This window comes from Melospiza melodia, chromosome 5, assembly GCF_035770615.1.
Source record: "Melospiza melodia melodia isolate bMelMel2 chromosome 5, bMelMel2.pri, whole genome shotgun sequence".
In the NCBI taxonomy this organism is placed as follows: domain Eukaryota; kingdom Metazoa; phylum Chordata; class Aves; order Passeriformes; family Passerellidae; genus Melospiza; species Melospiza melodia.
This window is the reverse complement of record NC_086198.1, coordinates 1,456,229-1,478,435: the sequence shown is the minus strand read 5'-3', so window position 1 is coordinate 1,478,435 and position 22,207 is coordinate 1,456,229. Positions and strand designations below refer to the sequence as shown.

Here is a 22,207-nt window from a genome sequence, read left to right as displayed (position 1 = left end):
ACAGGCAATTTTGTGACTAGCCCCATTGAAGTTTTAGTATGTTGTACCTGTACCAAGAAGCATGATCGTACTTGCAGAGACTGATTCTAACAGTCAGCATATTGACGCTGTCAGAAGTGTGAATGTATCTATAAGAATATTCTCCTTTAGGAGAGAGGTGTGCACTACTTCCCTGCAGGGGAATTTCTTGGTGCCTAGTCATTTACTTGCTAGGGCATGCTGGTGTGTCTTCAATAACTCTTTACCTGTACTGCTTAGTTCTGAATTCTCTCAGGGTAGGTGTAAAGGAGGAGGGAAGTACGCATAATTGTCTTCCAGAAGAAATTTGTATTTGTTTGGCTGCAGAGAGCTTCCTCTTTCATTCAAGAAACACATGAAGTCCCGCCACAGAGAACTTAAGATTTGTAGATAACGTGAGTTTTAAAGCTGCAATCTAAGTCAAACAAAATTCAGTGCCAGACATAAAGGCTGTGTGGTATGGAGAGTTGTACAATAATGAAAAACATGATTGGATGAACTCCATCCACCAACCTGGTGGTTTGCTTCTGCCTCAGCTTACCTTGCAGTACATTGATTTGACTTCTTGTGCCCAGTACTCCTAAACAGACTGAGCTTTACCACAGCTGTGTTAAAGCTAGTGGTTGGGATTGGATTGTTCAAGTCAGCATGCAGCCTACGAGAGTCTCCTGGCAAAACCAGAGGGGGCAAGCTTTGTGAGCACTACTGTGCCTGGGAAGCTGGTGTAAAACTATCTGCTGTCCAGAGATGGGCTTTGCTTGGGCTCATAGGAGGTTGGTAGCATGACTGTGCAGACTGCATGGTCCCTCATGGGGCTGCTCTAGTTCAGTCTTCAAAAGGAAAAACTTAAGATGGACTAAATCCAGCAGGCATCATTGTGGGCAGACAGGAGGTGAGAGAGCAGGTGTGAGCTCAGACTTGAGGCCAGGGTAGAAAAGGGCTGTTTATAGGTGCTGGAGAGGTTATAATGCAAGGGGTTGAAAGGAAGATGAGGAAGGGAGAAGTCTCTGATTGTGGAAGGGTTTAACTGGGAGGATATCTGCCATATTTCAAAACTGGACCCAGGAAGGGGCAAAAGTGAAATTGAACAGTAGGCATACGTGAGACACTACTCTTCCTCTAACTGGAAGAAGGAAGTCACCCCAGTCACTCTTTTGATGGTAGGATCATTTGGGGGAAGAAAAAGGGTTGTTTTGGTTGTTGGTAACTGCTTATAAATGCTCTGTAGTAGTGATGATCCATTCTCCAGTTTTAGTCCAGGAATGTTTAGCTGAGAGGGGAAGAACATGTGAACACCTACCTGCATGGCTGCTGACACCCCAGTTAGACTTTTGGCACTAGCTTACTGCTGGTTCCTTGCTACCTGTCTGAGGGTTGTAGGGGAAAGGGAAGAATGCTGTCCAAGTCTGTAGCAATGGAGAATTGCATCTTGCCATAGTATATAAACTGTTCTCTGACCAGCTGTTTCCTGCTAAACTAGTAAATGTCTCCTATAAATATTTCAAGAGCCAGGGATAACTTGAAATTCCCTGGTTTTGTCCATGTTTATGTTGAACATTTGAGCATTCATAGCAACATAATGTAACTGTGTCCTGCCTTTTTGATAATTTTGGTAGTAATTTGAGGCTTTAAAAGGGAGTCATAATTAGAAAGGCATTACCTCAGAATTACAAAACATACTGTAACCAGTCTTCCTTCCTTGAAGGATCACTGATATATGTATAGCATAATGAATAGTATAGTTAATAATGCTGGGTGGCTAATCAGGGAAACTGGGGAGCTTGCAGCCATCAGAAAACTGTTGGTATTGCTGCTGCTTCACACTGTTTAAAATGGCAACCATAGGCACTCTTACATGTATGTCAAGATGGATCTGCTGGAAATAATACCAAAGTCCAGTTTGTTTTTCCATTATTTACTTGCACTTTTCAGTAGATGCCAAAAAAAAGCTTGTTTTCTTGGAGGTTTACTCCATGGTGCTTTATCAAGACCTTGTACTGTAGGCTTAGACAGGACTTTTTGCCAGCTAAGAAGTTGAACATTTTTAAAACAGAGCCCTTTGAATTTTTAAATTCACAGAGAAAATCAGAAATGCATTAAGCAAAAATCCAAAATTCAACATTTTCAAGAGATTAGGCATTGAAGGGCCTTGAAACAACTATTAGTGTTAGCTTTAGGTTTAAACAAAAGCAGCAACAACAAACAGTATCCTTCAAAAAACTCCTTTTGCACTTAGTGTGCTCAAAATTTGTGTTTGGAAAAGGCTTCCAACCACTCATTTCCAGATGCCATGTAGCTCAGTGAATTCCAGTTGCTCAGTGCTCAGCTCTAGATGTAAAATGTGTTGATGTGTTTTAAAATGGTGGACATGAAATTTCAGAATTTATGAATATGTATTTGGCTTTACAGTCTGCCTCATGTCAACATTCTGTCATTGTGTGGTTTTTTAGGCTCCAGTGCTGTTTAAAGGAAGCCTTAACTTTTTCTTGACAATGACCAACTATGATGGATTGATATGAAAGGATGATTATTTGAGTAAGGATATGAAAGCTGACTTCAGAACTTCTTGAAGAATGAGCTTTGTTCTTTGATTATTTCCATTCCAATACAAGACAGACTTTAACATAGTTCAAGTAACATGGTGTTGCATGGAGAGTTTTTTCTAAAGAATTGCCAACTCATTAGTTCACTGTAGAGGAATGCAGTATTGCTGGTATCCCACTTCAGTGACTAGATTAAATAACTGATGAAAGCCTGTTACTTTGATGCTACTGCTTGTTTTGTTTATAATAATGGTTGACTAAATATCCTGCTTTTATGCTCATTTCCAATACTTTTGTTTGTGTTCCATATCTTCCTGCTTCTGTCTTCAAAACCTTTGCATTTCATTCTGTGTAGCTCCTTTCTTAGGGAATGGTATTTATTAAAAAACTTCTAAAACCATTAGTTGAAGTAATACCTAGAGTAGTTTCTTAATCATCTTTTGTCATTACTTAAATTCTCCCTCGAGCTGGGCTTTTGAAAAATGCATTTGAGTGCTTGAGTAATTACTTTAATAGAAGCATTATAGGAAAGTACCAAGCAGCAGAAAAACTAAGAGAAAAGGTGATCTGCTCAGGAAAGGTTTGACATGCTTATGAAACTGGACATGCTAGAGATTGCTGTGCTCACTGGGTGGGTTTGAGTTCAGAGCACTGCCACACTGCAGCCTCTGCAGAGAGGTTGGGCTTGCTGCAGATCATGGATAGAGAACATGCTGAACTAGACAAGACTCAGATTTTCACATGCTTACTTTGATCCTTCTTGAGTGAAAATCACTGAAGAAAACAGGATTTTGTTCCGGTATGTTTTGGAACGGATGAATGAGTCCAGCACAATAGAAATCAAACATATTACCTTCACCTTTAAGTGCCAAATACAGCTGATCAAATGCATTTGTTCCTCTAGCTCCCTTTTGTAATGTAGAACATTAACTCACTAAGTCATACAAACTTTAAACAGTGTTTGCACAGTGACACTTCTTTCTGTTTGTTTTTTGGGGGAGTTGTTTGGGTTTGTACCTTGTTTTGCTGGGAGGGTATTTACAAAAGGAATTCTGACTGGTTTGGATATTTTCCTGGTATGTTGACCCATTAATGAAAAATAATTTTCAAAAGCATTGTGGGAAGCTTTATAAAGCTGTCAGGTTTGTTCTATGACATGCAAATGGGACAAACTTTTTTGGTCAAACACATAAATTTGTTTCTGTTATGTTGTCTGGAGTGCTGTTTCAGAGGTGTTTTTAAAAAGTGTGAATTTATGGTGTTCTCGTAGCACAACAAAACTTGTGTGCTCTTTAGCATGTTCCATATATTCAATTGTCCCTTTCAATAACTTCCAAAAATTCTAAAATATGGCTGATAATTTTGTCTCAGAGGTTTAATACCAGGCTACAGTAAAGCTATGTACAGAATCAGAGTTCTGCATGATTAGTGACAGGCAGTAAGTGTTCCTGTGAAGAGACATCTGATGCAGAGCTTGTTTAATTGCTCATTGAAGTTTGTGTGTTATATTCTGTGACCAGTAGTATGTAATAGGCTAATGCAGGTTTAGTGTCTATTATGAGGCTTCTCTTTTGTTTCTGAATTGATCTGAACTGAGGGAAGTAGCTTGGACATACCTTCATTTACCAGTCCTGTTCCTGGTTTTGTCTACTTGATACAGGATGTTTTGAGGCAAGTTACCTAATCCTGTCACACCACCTACTGTTGAAAGACAGACATGGGCATGTTTTTATTTTCTAAAATTTAATGCAATCCCCTTAATGTCATGATTTCCTGGGTTTGGTGCAAATTGCAGGTTTCTTGGTCATTAGTATTTAGGAGTAGAAATCGTGTAGTAGAACTAGTGTTGTTTAAAGTGAAATTACTAGCTAATTTTGTCATATTTCAGCAGTCTTCTAGCTTAAGCAAAGTTGAAATGTTGTTTATTGGCAAGAATTAATGAAGGGTATTCCCTTTAAATAGAAATTTGATTGTTCTATGTAAATTCTTAGACACTGTAGTTGCTTCTTTTCCTTTAAGATAAACTATCAGCTTTGAAAATGGCAGTGGCATAAGAAATCAAGGTATTTTAGATATATTTTTTAGAAAATATTTTGTTATAAGAAAAACTAAGTCTGTCTTCTCTGTTTTTGCACAAAAATGAAAACCTCTTCTCCATATTCAGAAAGCTGATACTAAGATCTTGGTACTGGGGGCTGAGAGGAATAAACTCAGAGCTGGCAAGAGAAGTCTGTGTGTGTATATCTTCCCTGGGCCATTGAAATTTTATTCTGGGTGCCCACTTCTCAGGAAATAAACTAGAAGCTTAATCTGTCTAAATTCAGATTTTCTTGTGGAAAGTGTATTTGCTTTGTTAGTAATGCAAGAATGAGCTCCTACACCTATCTCTTGTGTAGGTGCTTTTCCTGTTTGATTAACTTAGCTGTTGGGTGCTGGTGTTCAACAAACTCAAATGAAAGCTGAACTTAATGCAAAAATGTTTCTGCACCAACTGGCATTAAGAACTTGTTTTTGGAAGTGCTGTTAAACTAGTTCTGTAGAACTACTCAGTTTTCAGGATATGTATTATATGAGTACCAAGCAATTTGATACTCTCATGCTGTCTAATTCCTTGAAAGGATACTATCTTTTAGAGTGTTCTGGCCAAGGGGAATGGGGTTGTGGATCTATTTTGGGGAGGAACAAACAGAAGAGTCCTTTCTTAGATTGTCTTTGAAATGGAAGTTATATTTTTGTGGGATTGCCAGTACAGCGAACCATAATGTGAGGTGGGAAAATACAAAGAAGTCTTTTTTAATATATGCACGTGTCTGCACTGAAGGCAAATCTATTAAGCTCTTGACTTGTTTCTAAGGCTTTAAGTCCTTGGAACTGTTTTTATGCATTTACAGCACTTTTTACCGTGTCAATAGGAAGTAGATTAAGCCATTTTATATGGATTTTTACTGTGTAAATATTTTTATTTGTAGGCATACACTTAAAAGAAGCAATCATTTAAGTTTCTTTCTTACTTCTTTTGTTCTTATTTCTCCCTCCTCTTTCTCCCCTAATTGACAGGTGTAGGATCTTTGCCAGGAGAGAGGCATGCCTCAGTGAGAAATTCCCTTGCCAAATCCAAAGTGCCTGTCAAAAGATCAATGCTTGAGAGAACACCTAGCCTCTCATCAGTCAGCAGCGCTCAGAGCGAGCAAAGTCTTTTCAGCACTAATTGTAAGTATATGTGAGGGCTATGGGTTTTAACTGATTGATAACCAACATCAGCTGTTTGTTGGTAAAAATCCTCTCCAGGACTCCAGGAAGGGAGTCCTGTCTGACAAGTACCTGAGTTAATTCTGATTGTACTACTTATTAGTTCTAGGTCTTACTCTTTTTGCCTCTTTACTTAAAACTTTCCTTTTTGAGACACACTGTCGGAAAGAGCTTTGAGCCCTGGATTTTGGGTTGATGAGTAGAGATTGTAGTACAACTTCTCTTCCATCCTGAAACACTACTTAATCAGCATGTCTTTTTAAGCTCCTAGTGTTTACATGTAGTATAATATGTCTGAACAGAATGGTTTACTTGTCAAAATACTTGGAACAGTGTGTTACAGGTTTTCTGATGCTAAATGTTTTCTTGAACCAGTTTATATTTGCTTTCAGCATTTTAGGACAAAATATGTAGATCAAATTTCAGGCACAGAGTGAAACATTTTTTAGAAGATGAATCTTTGTATGGGTAGACTTCTGTAATTTCTAAGATAGCTGTAAACATTGGTGTATGACCTAACCAAATCAATCTTGATTAAAATTAGTGAGAATAATACCAGGATTTGCTTTGATTTGAAGTTCTACAGCACTTCTTAGGAGTTCTGAGGGGGGAAAATATTAAGAAACTAACATACAACTGACTATCAGACATATTAGTATTCCCAGCTATGCATATTTAAATAAATACATTCAAATATTCTGCTACTATTGTATCACCTGTTATATCTTGAAGACTAGACAAAGACCTTTTATTTGTGCCAGATGTCATTTAAATCTGTCTTCAATTGACTGAAAAAGAGAGCTGTGGTTTAACACACGTCTGTGGTTTATATATGCGCATATGCATGCACACATAACAACATTTTCTCCTATTCTTCTCCCCCCCCACCTCATACTGCCTTCATTAAACTAAACCTCACATATTCCTCTAATGAATAAGAATATGTGTAATAAAATATGCATGTGCATCTTGCTCTGTAATGGGATCAGTTCTGATGCTGTGACAGCCATGTTGACTTTTGCTGTTCAGGTTTAGAACTGTATCTGGAGTTGCTAAGCAGCTTTGTCCTCTCTTAGTTTTGCTCCCTCATGTAACAAAGGAAGGGGTCAGCGCTTCATAACAAAGGAGTGTATTCAGATTAAGTATCCAAACAGATGACTCCTTATTTAGCCTGATTTGCTGGCTGCTGTAATCTGTTTTGTCCACTGCCTTCAAGCTTACAATTTTTTCCACTCCGATTCACGAAGACCAAGCAAGAGCAATGTGAGAGGCTGAACATGGCTGCAGTCTCGTAGACTTTAAGCTCGCTTAGATCTTTTTTAAATGACTATACCAGGAGGACTCCGCAGTTGCACAGAAACTAATTTTTCTCCTGTTATTTTCTTCAATTCTACACTAACACCACCGACTGACTCAGGAAGCCACTATGATATTACCTTACTGACACTGCTGGTAGTGGGGTCTTACAGCTTTTGTATTGTTCCTTTGTTAGCCACGTTTACTGGGAAGAGAAGTAGGTTGTATTCCTTTTATTTCTATTCTAAAGCATGTATTTTGTTTTGGTAAATATATGCAATGTTTTGATCTGCTGATTTCTGTGATATTATTTTTCTTTAGGGAATCTTTTACACTTGATGAGAATTATTTGTATCTAATAGTAAGGTTTTGTGAGTATAATAACTTAAGATTATGTGTAATTCATATGTTAATGAAATTTGACTTTGAATCAAATTGGAAAGAGCTAAGGAATTTTCTTTGTATTCTAATGCTAAGTACAGGGCTGTTTTTGTTTTTTATTCCTGCATTTAGTCTACTATGTAACAATTTCAGAAAAAAATTTTGAAGCTTAAGTGTTTTTATTAGATTGGTGGGACACACAAAGATCAGAATGGGAGGTTTATGCTGTGTGTTTCATGAAATGTATGACAATCTACTGCGGTCTTGTCAACAATATTAAATCAAAAACATGCTTGGCTTGTTTGGAGTTTGTCTTCTGTTAGCAGAGAAAAAAATGGCAAGCTGCTGCTTTGTCAGCTCAGCCCTTTGTTATGGGATGTCCTTGGATTGGTAATTCTGTGTGGCAGCATTAGCCTTGGTTTTTTTTTTGTGTAATGAGCACTTGAACTTTATGATTCTTTTCTCTTAAATGACTTCTTATTTGAGAAGCTCAAAAATCACATGGTTTGAAATCCTATTGTTAATAAAAGCATATTTTGTATTCAGTCAGTTTGAGCATTAAAAACCAGACTTTTTTAACAGTAATTTTAGTTTAGTGCTGAGCTGAAAATGCTATCCTTTGAACAGACAAAATATTTAACTCTGAGGTTAAGAAAAAAGATTGCAGATTTTAATTGCATTAGAATAATTGTATATATAGTAAATAGTGTTTCAAAAGTTAAAAAGCTGATCCTAGCAGTTGACCTGCATCTGCATTTTTGTGCAGCCAATACATCATTAAAATTCTTTTAATGAGTTGAGTTTTCAGATCTTTACTGGGCTGAGATAATTTCATACCTGTCCATCTTTATTCAGGATTGCAATAGCTGCTCCAAATTTGAATCCAAAAGTGATCAAACTCTGTAAACCTGGGAGGTTTTCATGGGGTCATTTTGTTTTTTTTTTAAATTTCTGCACACAGCCTGGTTGGCTGACTCTGGAGCTTTAATAGGACAGAAGAGTCCCCTAACTAGTCCTGCACCAGAAGGCTGCTCACACACCCACAGCATTACTACCATGGTGTGCTGCTGATTTAGGGGAGGAAGTAGCTCACTAGTTTGCAGGCAGTTGCTAACTGTTTGCAGTGAACTCTGAGCAAACATCCTTAATTTAGTGAGTCACAAAAAATGTTAAGGACTGCTTCACGCCTTGTGCTTTACTAAAACAAATTTGGTTTAATTATATAATGTTGATCAGGGTCAGATTCCCACACAATAACTGTGTTGCTGATGTGTTATGCAAATTGCTCCTCATGTATAGATTTTTTGGCAAATATTTAGCTTTTGTGTTTTTAGAGAGGCTCCAACTTCCTTTTTTTAAAAAAAAGATGATGGCTTCAGTTGCATGTGTTTGTTAAAGGGAAATCCTCTTTCTGTGGTAGAAAATATTTAGTGACCAAAAGCATCTTTTTGAAGTAGTTAACTTACATGGTTAATACTAGTCTGTTTAAAGCCAATAAAATAATCTCAAGATTGTATGCTCCATCTTTTGATGAACAATATTAGACATGTAGTTCACATTGCCTTTAAAAAAGCCCAGTCTCATTAAAACACTTCTCGGAGGCAAACCTGGTAATATATGATAAAAGCTTCCCCCTCCCCCACCCTTTTGTTTTTCAGTGTCTAGAGAGAAAAGCGTTGCTGTGACAAACAATTCCACAGTGACTTAATTTTTTCTTGTCTCTAGTAAATGCCATGTGAATTCTTACTCTTCAGCATGTTAATATACATAATTTTTTAGTGTCCAAACCAAAGTATACTCAATCTGTACTTACTTTATAAATATTTTCCTTTTTTTTCTGACAACAGAAACAATGTTTCCCAAAATTTCAGTTTTTTGTTTTTCAAGGAAAAATTTTTCTTGTGACCATAAACTCAAACCTCTTTCAAGGTTGTTTAGTCTCTGGTAAAACTGACTTGTCTTATGATTTAATTTTCTATAAACTATAAATGCCTAGAGCAAATTCCTTTGTGATTCTGTTTTGCAGCTGCAAGTGCCACAGTCATCAGGAATGGAGAATGGCCTTCAAAACCAGCCTGCCAGAATGGCACTTCAGGGTCTGTCCCTTTGAAAGCACTACCAAGACCTAGACTGCACTCGTTGAGGTCAACTCCAAAAGGTATATGAGTCTGTTTGTACACAGAGGAGGTAAAATCACATCAGGCTGCTTCAAGTGTTGTATGACTTCACGGGAAGGCTGAAACATTCTTTGTATTGCCATAATTGATGGGGGTATTTCAGGGAAATGAAGAGGTCTGCGCTGTGGTGCAGGGACTCAATGCACCTTGCTATATGGCAAGTGTCATTGCGTGGGGTTTGTGTTGTTTTAGAGTTTACTCTTCACCACTGCTGGTAATCTGCAGAACAGACATACCTGAATTTACACTGAGTGTGTGGTTGTTCTTGTCTTTATGCAGACTTTGTATTATCTTCACCCTTTTCAGGACCGGCAGGGTCTTGGGGAATGGGGATATATTTTTGAATAAGATATTGTTAAAATGTATCTTCTTCTGTAGATCAGTGACACTGTCCCATCTTTCGAAGGGAAGAGTCACAGACTTAGATGTTAATGTTGCTTTTTCTTGATATTCTTGGGCTGAATTAGAAGATTTAATGGAGACGAGACAATTAATTGTGCATTATCACCTTGTGCTAAAAGAAACATTCAATGTACTTCCTGACTTTGTATTAGGCATTGTCCAGGTTCCTATTTTGGTTTGAGCTAGGAACTCTTGATTGGCCAACACTGCAACTTCCACTCAAGCCACAAACAGCAGCTGACAAGTCATTCTCTGACCAAAATTAAAGACATAATGGGAGGGGATAAATAAGCTTGCTGTGTCTCTTTCCTAAGTCCTAACTGTAATCAGCTTGTTTCTGACCATCTTTGTGGTGAACTCGTTATTGTAATTGGATAAAACCTAATTAAATGCTGTACTCCTGCATTAGACTTAAATTTTAAGCTGGTATCTGACATTAATGGAGAATAAATAAGAGATTCCTGCCAAATGTCTCGCCGTAATGACATGCTTTAAAAGAGTAAACAGTGAAAAGAAACAGAATTGGCCACAAATTCTAAGTCACTTTGAAGCAAACACAAATCATATGGCTTTCTGACAGGCTGATGCTTTCTGTTGGGGTCCAGCACATGCAGCCCAGCTATGCATAGCTCATCTCTTCAGTGACCTGGCTGTGTGCCTTGAGCACCTGCAGGAGCAGTGTGGCCAAAGGAAGCTGGCTTTCCCCTTCAGATCTGGATCTGGTGTTGTGTTTTGGGATCTTTCCAGACCCAGTGGAGGCTTAGGAAGATGGGTGGGGTTTCTGTCCAGTGAGAAGAGGTTGAGGGAGTTGAGCCTGTGCAGTCAGTAACTTGAAAAGGACAGATATAAAGGTCATGCTGCCAAACTCTTCTCAGCAGCACCAGGTCATGCAGCAATCAGAAATGCTTGCAAATCGTGGAGTGGGAGATGCATCCTTGCCCAGTGCTGCCGTAGAACCACCCTTCCTGGAGGTTTGCAGGGCCCATCTAGACAGAAGCATGGTCAGCTGGTCTCATCCCAATCGTGACCCTGCTCTGCCTGGGAGTGCTGCTATCTGCCCTCTGGAGCTCTCTTGCAGCCAGAGTTTCCTTAGCTGCGTTGTATTTGCTGCTGTTTTGAGACTTCAATAACTTGATCTTAGTGCTAAAAGGAAATCCTTACTAATATTTTCTCCTGCTTAGAAGGCTTTTTAAATTATCTTTTTATTTCTTCCAAGGTGAGTTCTGGCAAAGCAGAGCTAAGTTTTAATACGGCTTAAACATTCTAGGTTTCTCTTTTTGTGTTTGAATAGATTTGTGGATCTTGTACTTAAATGTGAAAATGTAAGATATGTCTTTAATTACTTTAAAACTTTAAATAGTTCTACTTTAAAGTTAATCTAAGCTTTTACTTTTAGGAGCCAAGACCAGGTCTGCTTCGCTGAACCAGTGCACACCAAAATCATCTGGGCCTCTACACTTAGCAAGGAAAGTTGGTGAGACTAGAGGTAATCAGCTGTTGGGTAGTCAATTTTTCACTTTTTCTTGGATCTCTCTGGCTTGAGAAGGAGCAGCTGTGTTTTATGATTTCAGAATAATTGGGATAGTTGACTCATTTTCTTTGCAGTTCACCAGACTGGACACTGGCTCTGCAAGGTTCTGTTCCTTACCTATTTGCTTTAGGGATATTTATTGTCTACTACAGTCTGCTTGAAATTTGCATCCCATAAGGACTAAAAATGCAGCATAATTAATCTCTCTGTTTAATGATGTTCTGTCACCTGATTATGAGGTTGCATGCTTGCAAGACACAGTGTAGGCTGGATTTTGCCAAGTTTGTGTTTAATTTAAACAAGATTCTTGTGAGAGCATGCTGATCAGCCCTGGCTGCTGAGGATGTTTACTCCACTTAATGTTTCTGTATCAGATTTTTTTTTTACCTTTAACTTTGAATTAAAATTAGTTATTTCTCCTAGAGTGAATCAAAAGAACAGACACAAACCTTAGGACAAGGTTTGTAAGACCAAATTTTCAGTTTGGGAGCAAAGCTCTATTTGAAAGGCTGAGGTGGGGGGAAACAAGTACAGTGGTGGTACAAAGCAGCTTGTCGGTCAATTTTCACGTAACTTTTAAGGAATACAATAAGGGTGGGGTAACTTTCTCAGTGCTGTCATTTATATCTAACTTGATTGTCAGCACATTAGAGAATGTTGGTAATTTATTGCTACTCTATGCAAATAACATAACTGTAGCATACAGAAGGAGAAAAAATGCTATAATACCAGTGTAGATGATAGTTTTTCGTTTTCTGTGGTCCTCTTTGAATGAGTAAAGTGAAACAGTGCTACCTGACTTAAATGAAATATAGTAATTGTAATGATACAATTGTAATTGGGAATGCATCCTGCATTTCCCAAACAGTTTCTTATAATGCCAAATCTTGCTGTAGATCATGCCATCAGAAGAAAGAAGCTGAAATTGGAAAGCTGGAGGAGCTTATGTGGAAAGAATCTTGAATCTTAAAAAAAGGCAGCCCTACTGCCCCTTACGGGCTTGAAATATAATTTTTTGTTTGTTTGTTTCCTTTCTGAAGGTACTCCTGGAAGAAATGTACACCAAAGCCTATCTTGTTTGGGTCCTGGTGAGTTTTCTGAGTGCATTTTATATTTTCTGTGGTGCAACTCAAATTAAGCTTATATATTATATTAGTGTGTTGGTTCTTTTCTGGGAAGAACAGATGCATAATGGATAATTCTGTAAACTATCACCGACTCTAATGTCAAGGAATATGGAAAAAGCCTATTTTCCTGGGTTTTGTCTACTTCCTGTTTTCTGGCTACCCAGCTTAGGCTACACAGTCTGTTCTGTTCTTCTGCTTCCAGTGAAACCTAAGGAGGTTTAAACAGTATGCAAAAAAAAAAAAAAAAAAAAAAAAAAGGAAAGTGAATTTGGATGTATTTTCCACTTTTTAGCCAAAGTAAGTAATGAATGAACTTGTGTGTTGCAGCATTAAAAAATACCCCAAAACCAAACAAATAGAAGAATCCCACATAACCTTCCTTTTCTGGTACGTTCATGTAGATCACCTGTCGGTGTGAGCTGCCTTCGTGTATCACTGTAGACTATGTTTGAGTAAGAAGTTGAAGTTATCAGAGCATGTTGATGTGAGTGTCTGCTCATGTGGCAGAGGGAGAAATCGCAGCTGATTAAGTGGCAGATGGCGTTTCAGAGTCTGGCAGAGTTTTAAGGACTGCACATTGGGTTTGTTTTTGGTGTTTGCGCCAGTCAGGACACCTGGTGCCAATTTCTGTCTGCCAAGAGACTGAAAAGTCTTCAGATGATGCTTCTACTTGCAGCAGTTTCCAGGTCTTTTCAAGAGAGTTGGCAGTCTAAATTAGTTTCCCGAGAATCAGTGTGTGTTTGTTGAATTAAAAGCTGCTTGTAATTAATTACTCATTGAAAAGCCCTTTTTGAAAGATACTGAAGATCACCGGAAAGCCCTGTGTCCCCTGAGTGAATAGCAGATGTCTTTCTGAAAGAGGGGCTGTAGCCAAGCAGATGTTGTAAGTTTGAGTCTTGAAATTACTGGGCAAATTAGTTCGGACCTGTAACTCTGGAACCGTGGCAGTATTTTTTACATTTCCTGTAGTCATAACATGCATTTAATACTTTTGTCTTTTCCTCTCTTGGGTGTCAAATATATTTGTATTAATTGTGGCTGAGTACTTCGATATCTTCTGTTAAGAGTCAGGGCTTCTGTCAGACTTTGCCCAAAGCTGGCTCTGTTTGTTGCTTTTAATGATATTGGACTGAACTAACGTTAGTTTAGGTAAAGCCTGACACTGAGTTTCAGAGCTCAAACCTAGTCTATTGTATAAGCATGTAGGGCATGATTCAGCTAGCAACATTGATCAGTTCAATTGAGGAAACTCCTAATAAGCAATAAAATCCATGTCTGGACTAGAAACTAGAAAAGTACATTTCTCTTACGCTTGCTTACCGTAGTCTCAAAATATAACTTTATTTCCCTCAAAATTCTGTGTGTACTTTCTCTCTACTTTCCAGAAAGTGTTATCTCCCCTTTTTACTGCTTTAATAGACTTTTGCTTATGATTCATCTTTTCTGACCTAAAGAAAAGTGTAGCTACATAACTTTGAAGTGTTGGATTTGAAAAACACAGCCAAACTCGAAATTGACTGTAATATTTAGCAATATTTTTATAAATGCTCTTTACTCATGCTTATGACTGTAAAATGGCTATATTTCAGTTTGTTTTAACAAACCTGAACTGCTTACTGTACTGAGTCAGTTTCCAAAACTGGAGATGTTAGACATTCAACTTAATACATTTCTAAGAGAGAATTAGTGTAATATCCCATTTATGAATGCAGAGCTGTCTGGTGGAGTATTTTGCACTTTTAAGAAGCTTTTTTCCATCCTTACAGTTGCAGATAGTTCTTACAGAATAAAAATACTGTGTGACTGCTTGGATATTCTGCAGTACAATGTCTTACATTTTAAGAAAAGACAAATGGTCTTTTTTGAAATTAACTGAAATAATGCCAGCCAGTACCATGTAGAATGAGGCCCAGTATCTTTTTTTTTTTTTCTTTTGGCTTTGATATTACAGTGAAGCTTTGTTCTAATGACTACAGCTAGTATAAAGCTTTTGTTCTTTTATTTCAGTGCTGTAGTTGAGTCTACAGTTTTTAGCCTTATCCAGTCAGAAGTTCCAACCTCACTTCTCTTTCCCACCCATGTGCCCAGGACTAATTTGTTACAGCAGAACTCTGGTAATTTATTAACTCTTAACTAGGAGTTAATATTTTAACTCTTAATATCAGAATTCTGATATTAAGGTATAACTAAGTGTCTAGCTCAGTTGTTCATGCTGCCTTTCACATTTCTTCAAGGATGAGAAAATGGCAGATTTTTCTGGGTACACTTCTGTTCCCTTAATGTTAGTGCTGTTTCTCCATTTTCCATTCATTTACAGCAATGATGCACAGCCAGAATCTGCTTGATGAAGCAAGCCACAACATACTTTTAGTGTGCCTGTAAAACTGGACAGACTTGCCTGTTTGCAGCAGTTTGTTTCTTGTTTGTATTAAAACATTCACAAGGCTTCTTTTTTCTGAATTCTGTATTTTTCATGGGTGGTGTTTAGTGCATTAGATCAATTCTACAAGTTCTATAGTGTATTTCTTCAGCACTGGCTTTAAAGCTTAGGCAAAATTAAGTTCTTGGGAATGTTTTAGTACACTTCTTAACTTTCTAACTTCAAGTAATGATGCTTATGTGCACTTGCTGTAATGTCTTAATGTAAGTACGGATAAAAATGTTGCCTCTTATGAGGTGGAATTTTCAACTATATGCAAGACTGCCTCTAAAAATGCATAAAGTAAGTGCTGTTTCCTTTTTACTTCAGCTTCCCTGTAGAAAAAGCTGGCTGTGTCTAATGCCTCTGTAGTATATTGCAGTGCAGTGTGTGTGGAGGCAGTGGGTATTCACAGCTCAGGTCTCTGTTACTGGCCAAACATTAAGTTACAGCACAGTAATCTCTGAACCCATGTAAGTCAAGCAAAAGCAAATATCCTGTTTGGCAGTTCCAAAGGTAAAGCAATCACTTTGGGAATAAAGCATGTGAATATTTGGCTTATCCTGGTTTTCCATGACCCTGAATGGGATCTGTGATTTATTATGGATAATAAGTTAGAGTTACATGTGCAGCATAAGACCATTGTCAGGAAAACAGCAAGGACAACTGATGGATACACCTGTAAAGTGTTATTCAATATGAACAGTGTGATTTATGTTGTATGTTTTAGCACTGGGATAGAGTATGCAGCATAGAATTGGTTACTAAAGGCTGTAGAAGCCATGACAATCAAAGAAGCTTTATCAAAAAGGGTACATGCTCCACCATGGTGTTCTGTTTTCTTACTATCTTAAAGAAAGGATGTTTGTTTTAGTTCAGCTGTTTGTGAGAAAATATAACACTGAGAGAGGGAAGAAATTATGTCAGGGGGCTTATTGCAGCAGTGAGTAATAGCTCAAATGGAAGAATAATGTATAAATGTAACAGTCTAAGAAGTTGTCCCTTGGAACAGGTTGTTAAAGGTGGGGTCTGACTCTTCACTCAAACCCTTTTACTGGGATAAGATGGTTTTGCTAACAAAATACTCTTCTTCAGACAAAAGTTGGAGGCATACTTTAAGGTTCAGTTTACACCCCTTTCTTTCATGCTCTTAGTCATCCCTGTTGAAACTTGAGAGGAAGCAGTTCTTATGTTCTGGATTGTTTGATAGAATAGGTTGCTGTCAAAATACTTGCACTTTCCAGGTCTGAAAAACAAGGATTGATGTTTATCACACTCTGATTGTGCTTTGTCAACAACAAACAAGACTTAATATTTTAAAATTACGTGTTATACTGTGTCAAAATGTGTATTTTTCTTAAAAATTGGGAAGAATATTCTGAGATGTGATGCACATTTTTTTGAGTGCCAAATACTTAAGTCTCCATTTGACTGGCATTCAGCAATGTATGGCAAATTACCCCAAATGATGAGGAATATCTGCTCAAGTAACTCATTAGGGCTCTGTTTCTCCTTTTCTATCTGATTAGAAAATAGGGGCTTGTTATTGATTGGAGAGTGGTGTGTATTTGCTTGTTAGAGTTTTTGCAAGTGTAGAAGAATCTGTGCAGGCAGTGGTGCTGCTTGGAGACTTGAAAAGGCCTTGATAAGTATGTGAACATACATGCCCTGACAGCCAAGAGGTGCAGGTCTTACACATTGCAGAAATGGGACTTCTGACTAGCTCTGACTGGGAATTTCAATATAGATGCATTGGATAGACTGGATTCTCAGTCTCTGGTGTTAGGAGCTTTAGCATTTGTAAATAAGTTGGGTTCATCAGTTTTTCTGTCTCTGTCCCTATCTCCACAAGAAAAGCCAGGAAATCCTGAAGAAGAACTTGGAACAGTTTTGTATGTTTTGGGGTGATTCTGTATTCATTTAAAACAGCTAATGTTTTATACACTGGAAATTCTGGGAGTTGAACAATGCAAATTAATATTTTCCCTTTATCCCTTGAAAAGCAACGGACATCAGGCTTAAACCTCTTTTTGCAGATTTTTTACTGTGGCTGGACAATTTTGTTGCCTTTCTAGCTGCAATAGAAAGCTGGCTATAGTCTTTTTTTAGATTTTTTTTTTTTCATTCATGTGAACTATGAGGACTATCTGAATGACTCGATTGTCTCATGATCTAACCTTAGAATACCTTCAGGCTAATGCTCTTATAAACAGACAGCAAAGCTAAGTAGAGTAGCTACTGCATGTGAACTAGCTATGAAGGCTGGCATTTGTTTTGCCATTTCTATATAAATAAATACATATAATCTACGTGTATGAATTGGAGTTTCTTAATGATTGTATTCATTGGGGACATATAATGATATTTATTTGGAAGAGTTAAAGGAATGTCTGTAAACCTGAAATAATATTTGAAACACAATAGCTGTTGCCTTCTTGGCCAGATTTTTTCACTGTTACTAAATATAGTACAACAACTGGGTCTAAGGATTTAATTTCTTGGGTGATAACCAGAATGCTCCAGAAGTTTTCAAAGTGGAATGGCTGGTTTTGATAATCAGAGAATGCCACTCTAAACTCTGAAGTAATCTGTTTTGAGTGGGGTTTTTTGGTTTGATTGTTTATATTTAAACAAATGGTGTTTTTCTGATATAGTGTGTTTGTTACAATAGGCAATAGGATGCAAAAAAGACAGAGGTACATGCAACAGTATATTAACGTGTACTAGATTTGGTCCCTTCAGCTAAGTCTATCAGTGTATTTGCATTCATGTTCCTTGTGTTCTTCTCAAACTTGATCTTCTGAAAGTTAGCCATTTGGGAAGTTTGTCTGTTGTTGGGTGCTAACAGCACTGTTCCCTGTGCCTTCAACAGATATTTTTACAAAAAAACAAGGAATTCCAAAACCTCAAGGTTTGCTATGGAGTAACATATGAGCCATCTAATTTAAGTGGTAGTAGTATTGTGTGGGCAGTTTGTCAGATTGATGGACTGAAAATGTTTATGAATGATTATATTTAAAATTCCAGCCATGAGGACTTGGTAGGGATTTTACCAGTTTTGCTATCATGACAGATGATCATTCATTAAGGCCTTTTGTAGCCCAACCAAAATGGTTTTCACACTACCAGGTCTTTTTCTTCTGTTAATGCTTTTAAGTAAGGACCTGTTTTGTGGATTACAGGTTAGATATTTCAGAGTTCTTTGTTATTATTTAGTTCCAGACTTCTGTGAGAACCTTGCTCTCCAGCTCCACACATCCATAGTCCAAACAAGTGGTGGTGCAGAGGTATGCAGGCTTTCTACAGCAGGAATGTTTGTAGTTTATTTCTGTGGTATTTATTCTCTTGTGGGGAGGAATGTCTGTGGTTCTCTTCCCTGGTATTTATTTTGATGTTTCACAATAACAAGCCACACAGGAGAGCAGCACAGAGCTTTGGTTTTCTCACACTTGTCTAAATATTGGGTAGGCCAGCTTCTGTGTGAGTGGAGAGGGCAGCTGAAAGGGATATCTACAGACTGCATCAGCTCAGTGCATGTGATGGATAGAGAAAATTCCAATGTTGGGAACTGGAATTCGTTGGACCCTGTTAGGGGCTTAAGTGAACATAATACTTGAGAGATCATTGAGCTGTCACAGAAGTGTGAAACTCATGGCCTTGTGTCAAAGATGATTGAACAACTTGTACATCTGCCTTTTTTTCTGCATGTCTGCAGTGAGGGAGGGTGTGCAAAGCCCACACAGGTAGGCAAAAGTCAGTGAGTTATCTTGAATGTCTTTTGTGCTGTCCAGATAAACCACTGTCATGTCATAGGGCATAAACTTGCCAAATTGACTTTGTTTACAATACTGCTCTTTCTTAGAGGCTCTTTGGGTATTGTTGTGAGGCCGTGGATGAAATGCATGTGCATGGGGAATGTAAATCAGTATTTTGTAAATAAATAATTAATTTGGGCTGTGGGTCTAGTTAAAGCATTTTTTTTTCCTTTGTTGCATGAGGTTTGAGCTCACAAGAACTTAAGCATACACCTACCCCGTTTCTGAATGGCAGCAAAGAGGTGGTTGGCCAGATCATTGAAGGGCATTTTATTTCAAATGTTAGTGCATTTTACTTTAACATTATTGATATTGTACAGTGTTGTAGAGTAGTAGCTCTGTAGGATTTTGACTGAGGAAGTCTTACCAAAATGCCATTTTGAAAGGGACATCCTGCAAATGCACTTCCCTTATACCAGAAGTTAAAAATGAAATTATTCTTGTAGTGTTTTGTGGCTATTCTCACTTATAAACGAGTGAAGATAATGTAAATACCACTGTTGCATGTGGGAGACACAGATCAGCCTGATCCTGTATCAGTTTGCCCAGGAATCCACTGCAGCATCACCTTCAGTTTGACAGGCTGCTGAATTTATAATGATTAAAAGCTTCTGTGTACAGAAAGAAGAAACATAAATTATTTAGGATATTAGTTCCTGCTCTGAGGAAGGGAGATGTTTCCCTTTTTTTTTTTTCAGGAGAGGATTTGAGCTTAAAATTAGTCTTGAAGCTGCAGTTTGCATTCATTGTGGCAGCAAGTACTGTTGCCTACAGGACGATTAGCTTTTCAAAGTGGAGCACTGGCTAGAGCAAGCAGATCACAGGAGAGTGGAGTGGGAGCAGTCATTTTCCAGAAATAAAAATGAGGACACAGATGACCCTTTGGCTCTTAGCAGGTTCCTGCTTTTTGCATCTCTCTTTGCATAAGCAATTACCCTTCAGTTCTTCCTGAAGTAAAGCATGCCAGTAAAATCCATCTGCTCTGCACTGCTCTTGCTGTCTTGTGACATGGAGCCAAGTGTCCTTTACATGGACTTCTTGGATCTAAATATCTAGCTCCTGATTTAGACCTTTATACAGTGAGACACTTAACTGTGTTCCAGTGGCATTTTTAGAGATTGTTGGGTGAGGAGAGAGGGAAAGGGGCAGCAGAAACGCAGATACTGTGGATTAGGCCTGGTGAGGCTGAATTGAGAGCCTATACATGCCAGTGTGCTTTGCTTCTTCTTTTTCATATTGCTAATGTTCCCAGGAATGGCAGATATACTAAATCTGCTGAGGTTAAAATAGGTGTGGCCCCTCCATCAATCTGATGGTGTCATCAGGTACTGATGCATTTAGCAACTCAGACTGAATTACATGGTCATAACAGGACAGAGCCCCTTTTTCCATGTTAATCACAAGTTCTGGCTTTGGAGTCAGAGGGAAGCCAGCAGTAAGATGCTAGTAAATAAAATCTGTCTTGTCCTTTTGTCCTTTGTATATTGCTTCCTATTTTATTCTGCTCTTTTCTGGTGCTCTTTTCTGTCATCCTTCTCTAATGTCAAGAAAGAGAAAGACCTGTCTGTGATCCTCGTGTTATGCATGAAATGCAGACAGTGCATGCTCCTGGCGTGCTCTGTTAAGATCCCGTGGATCACGCCCTGGCTTTGTAGTCTGGCAGCACGAGGCCCTAGATGGCTGTCGTGGGAGTGCAGACAGGAGTGGAAGGTGCTGTTTTCCTGAGCCAAGGAAGCCATGCTGGCACATGCACGGCCACCACGGTGGAGCTGTGCTGTGGTGTGACACTGAGCTCTAGAAGGGTTATTGGAGGAGCCTCTCTGCAAGTGGAATCTTGCCTGGGAGCTGTTCAGACTGGTGTGGGCAGTGCTCTTGCTGGCTGCTGTCAGAGCACTCAGAGCACTGGGTACTAGATGGCACTACATGAGACACGCATCCATTGCTCTTTATTTGTGCTCTCAGGTCTGCTTCTGAATAACACAGACTTGTTTCAAGTTTCTGGGGTTTAATAGAATTAAAACTCTAGAGGCTGGAAAGGCATTTTTGTCAGACTAGAATGTTTTTTACAAATAATATGATGCATCTGTTTCTTCATGGCCTATTTTCCCCAAACAAAGAGCAGGAAAGAAGAGACAGTAAAAGTATTATTTGTGTATCTTGGTAGAAGCAGTTTTGGTCTTTCCTAAAAGGATTTTGATGTTCATGTAGAGCTTTGGTCTGCTCATATTTTGTATGGTGATTCATTCCTTCTGCAGTTTCCAAACTGGTTCATTACATCATGTTTTTCCTGTAGAGATTCTTTGTTCTAGCTCCGATTCCTAGGAGGTTTCAACGGGGTGTTCCATCTTCTCTGGTTTTACAGCCAATGAGGAGTTCTTTACCTTTCTCCTAAGCACTGATGCAAGGATGGGGAGAAGTGGTGGGTTGTTTTTTGGATGTGTTTTGTTGGTTTGCAGTGGTTTGGGGTTTTTTTTTAGCCTGATTGGATTGTTTCCACCTTTGAGAGCATCAGATTGAGAAGGTGAGAAAATATTTACTACATAGGGCAGCTTCTCCCTTGGAGGAATGTGGGAATAGGAGGGAAATAAAAGGGAGTTCTTCTGGGGATGCCCTGGCAAAAGGGTAAAACTTGATGCAGCTGGGTGCTAAATGATGTCTGAAGACTGGCCGTATGCCCAGCAAAAATCTCAAAATGCCTTAATTAAGAAAGGATTTAACAATAACAATCTAATATTTGATGGGATGTGCTAATGAAACTGTGCATGTGTGAATGCACAAGTCTACTGAACTGTGCTGTAACAAGCCTTCTGGTTTACTGCTCAGTGTGGTTTTCAAGCATCACAATAATGCAGCCCAGAAAGGGGCAATGTCTTTGATAAAAGTATTGGATTAGGAAAGAGTCTGGAACTGCAGGCTGTTGGAAAGATAGATGAACACACATTGCTGTGCCAAAGCTCTTCAGACTAGCAGGAATAGATGAGGTTTTATAGCAGTAATGACATGCATGCCCTGCTGTGTGCAGAGGCTGCCCTGGGAACCTAACAAAAAAACCTAATTTACTGTCTTTGTACTTATTTTGAATGGTTTTGTGTGGACTGAAGATGTATTATAGTACTTCAGAGTTGGTGTTCCATCAGTGTGCGGGGAAATAAATATTTTGGTACCTGCTTTGAAAACATGCTGGTGCATTCCCACACAGTCTGCTGTGGAGGTTGCCTTGGTGGGTCTGTCTGGGTGCTGTGCTGCAGC

The 22,207-nt window shown here is 38.5% G+C and overlaps 1 protein-coding gene across 5 annotated transcripts in view; it reads left to right on the top strand.

The window, feature by feature from the left end:
* The window catches only part of MTUS1 (microtubule associated scaffold protein 1), a 118,743-nt gene that overhangs the window by 43,453 nt on the left and 53,083 nt on the right, over positions 1-22,207 (top strand). For 4 of the 5 annotated variants that reach the window (XM_063155977.1, XM_063155975.1, XM_063155973.1 and 1 more), the window contains 4 exons: positions 5,619-5,771; positions 9,514-9,645; positions 11,463-11,552; positions 12,638-12,685. In XM_063155977.1, the coding sequence (XP_063012047.1) occupies positions 5,619-5,771; positions 9,514-9,645; positions 11,463-11,552; positions 12,638-12,685 (423 nt within the window). Of the gene's footprint in view, positions 1-5,618; positions 5,772-7,058; positions 7,324-9,513; positions 9,646-11,462; positions 11,553-12,637; positions 12,686-22,207 lie in introns of those variants that run through there. The other variant, XM_063155979.1, reaches the window with a different exon arrangement.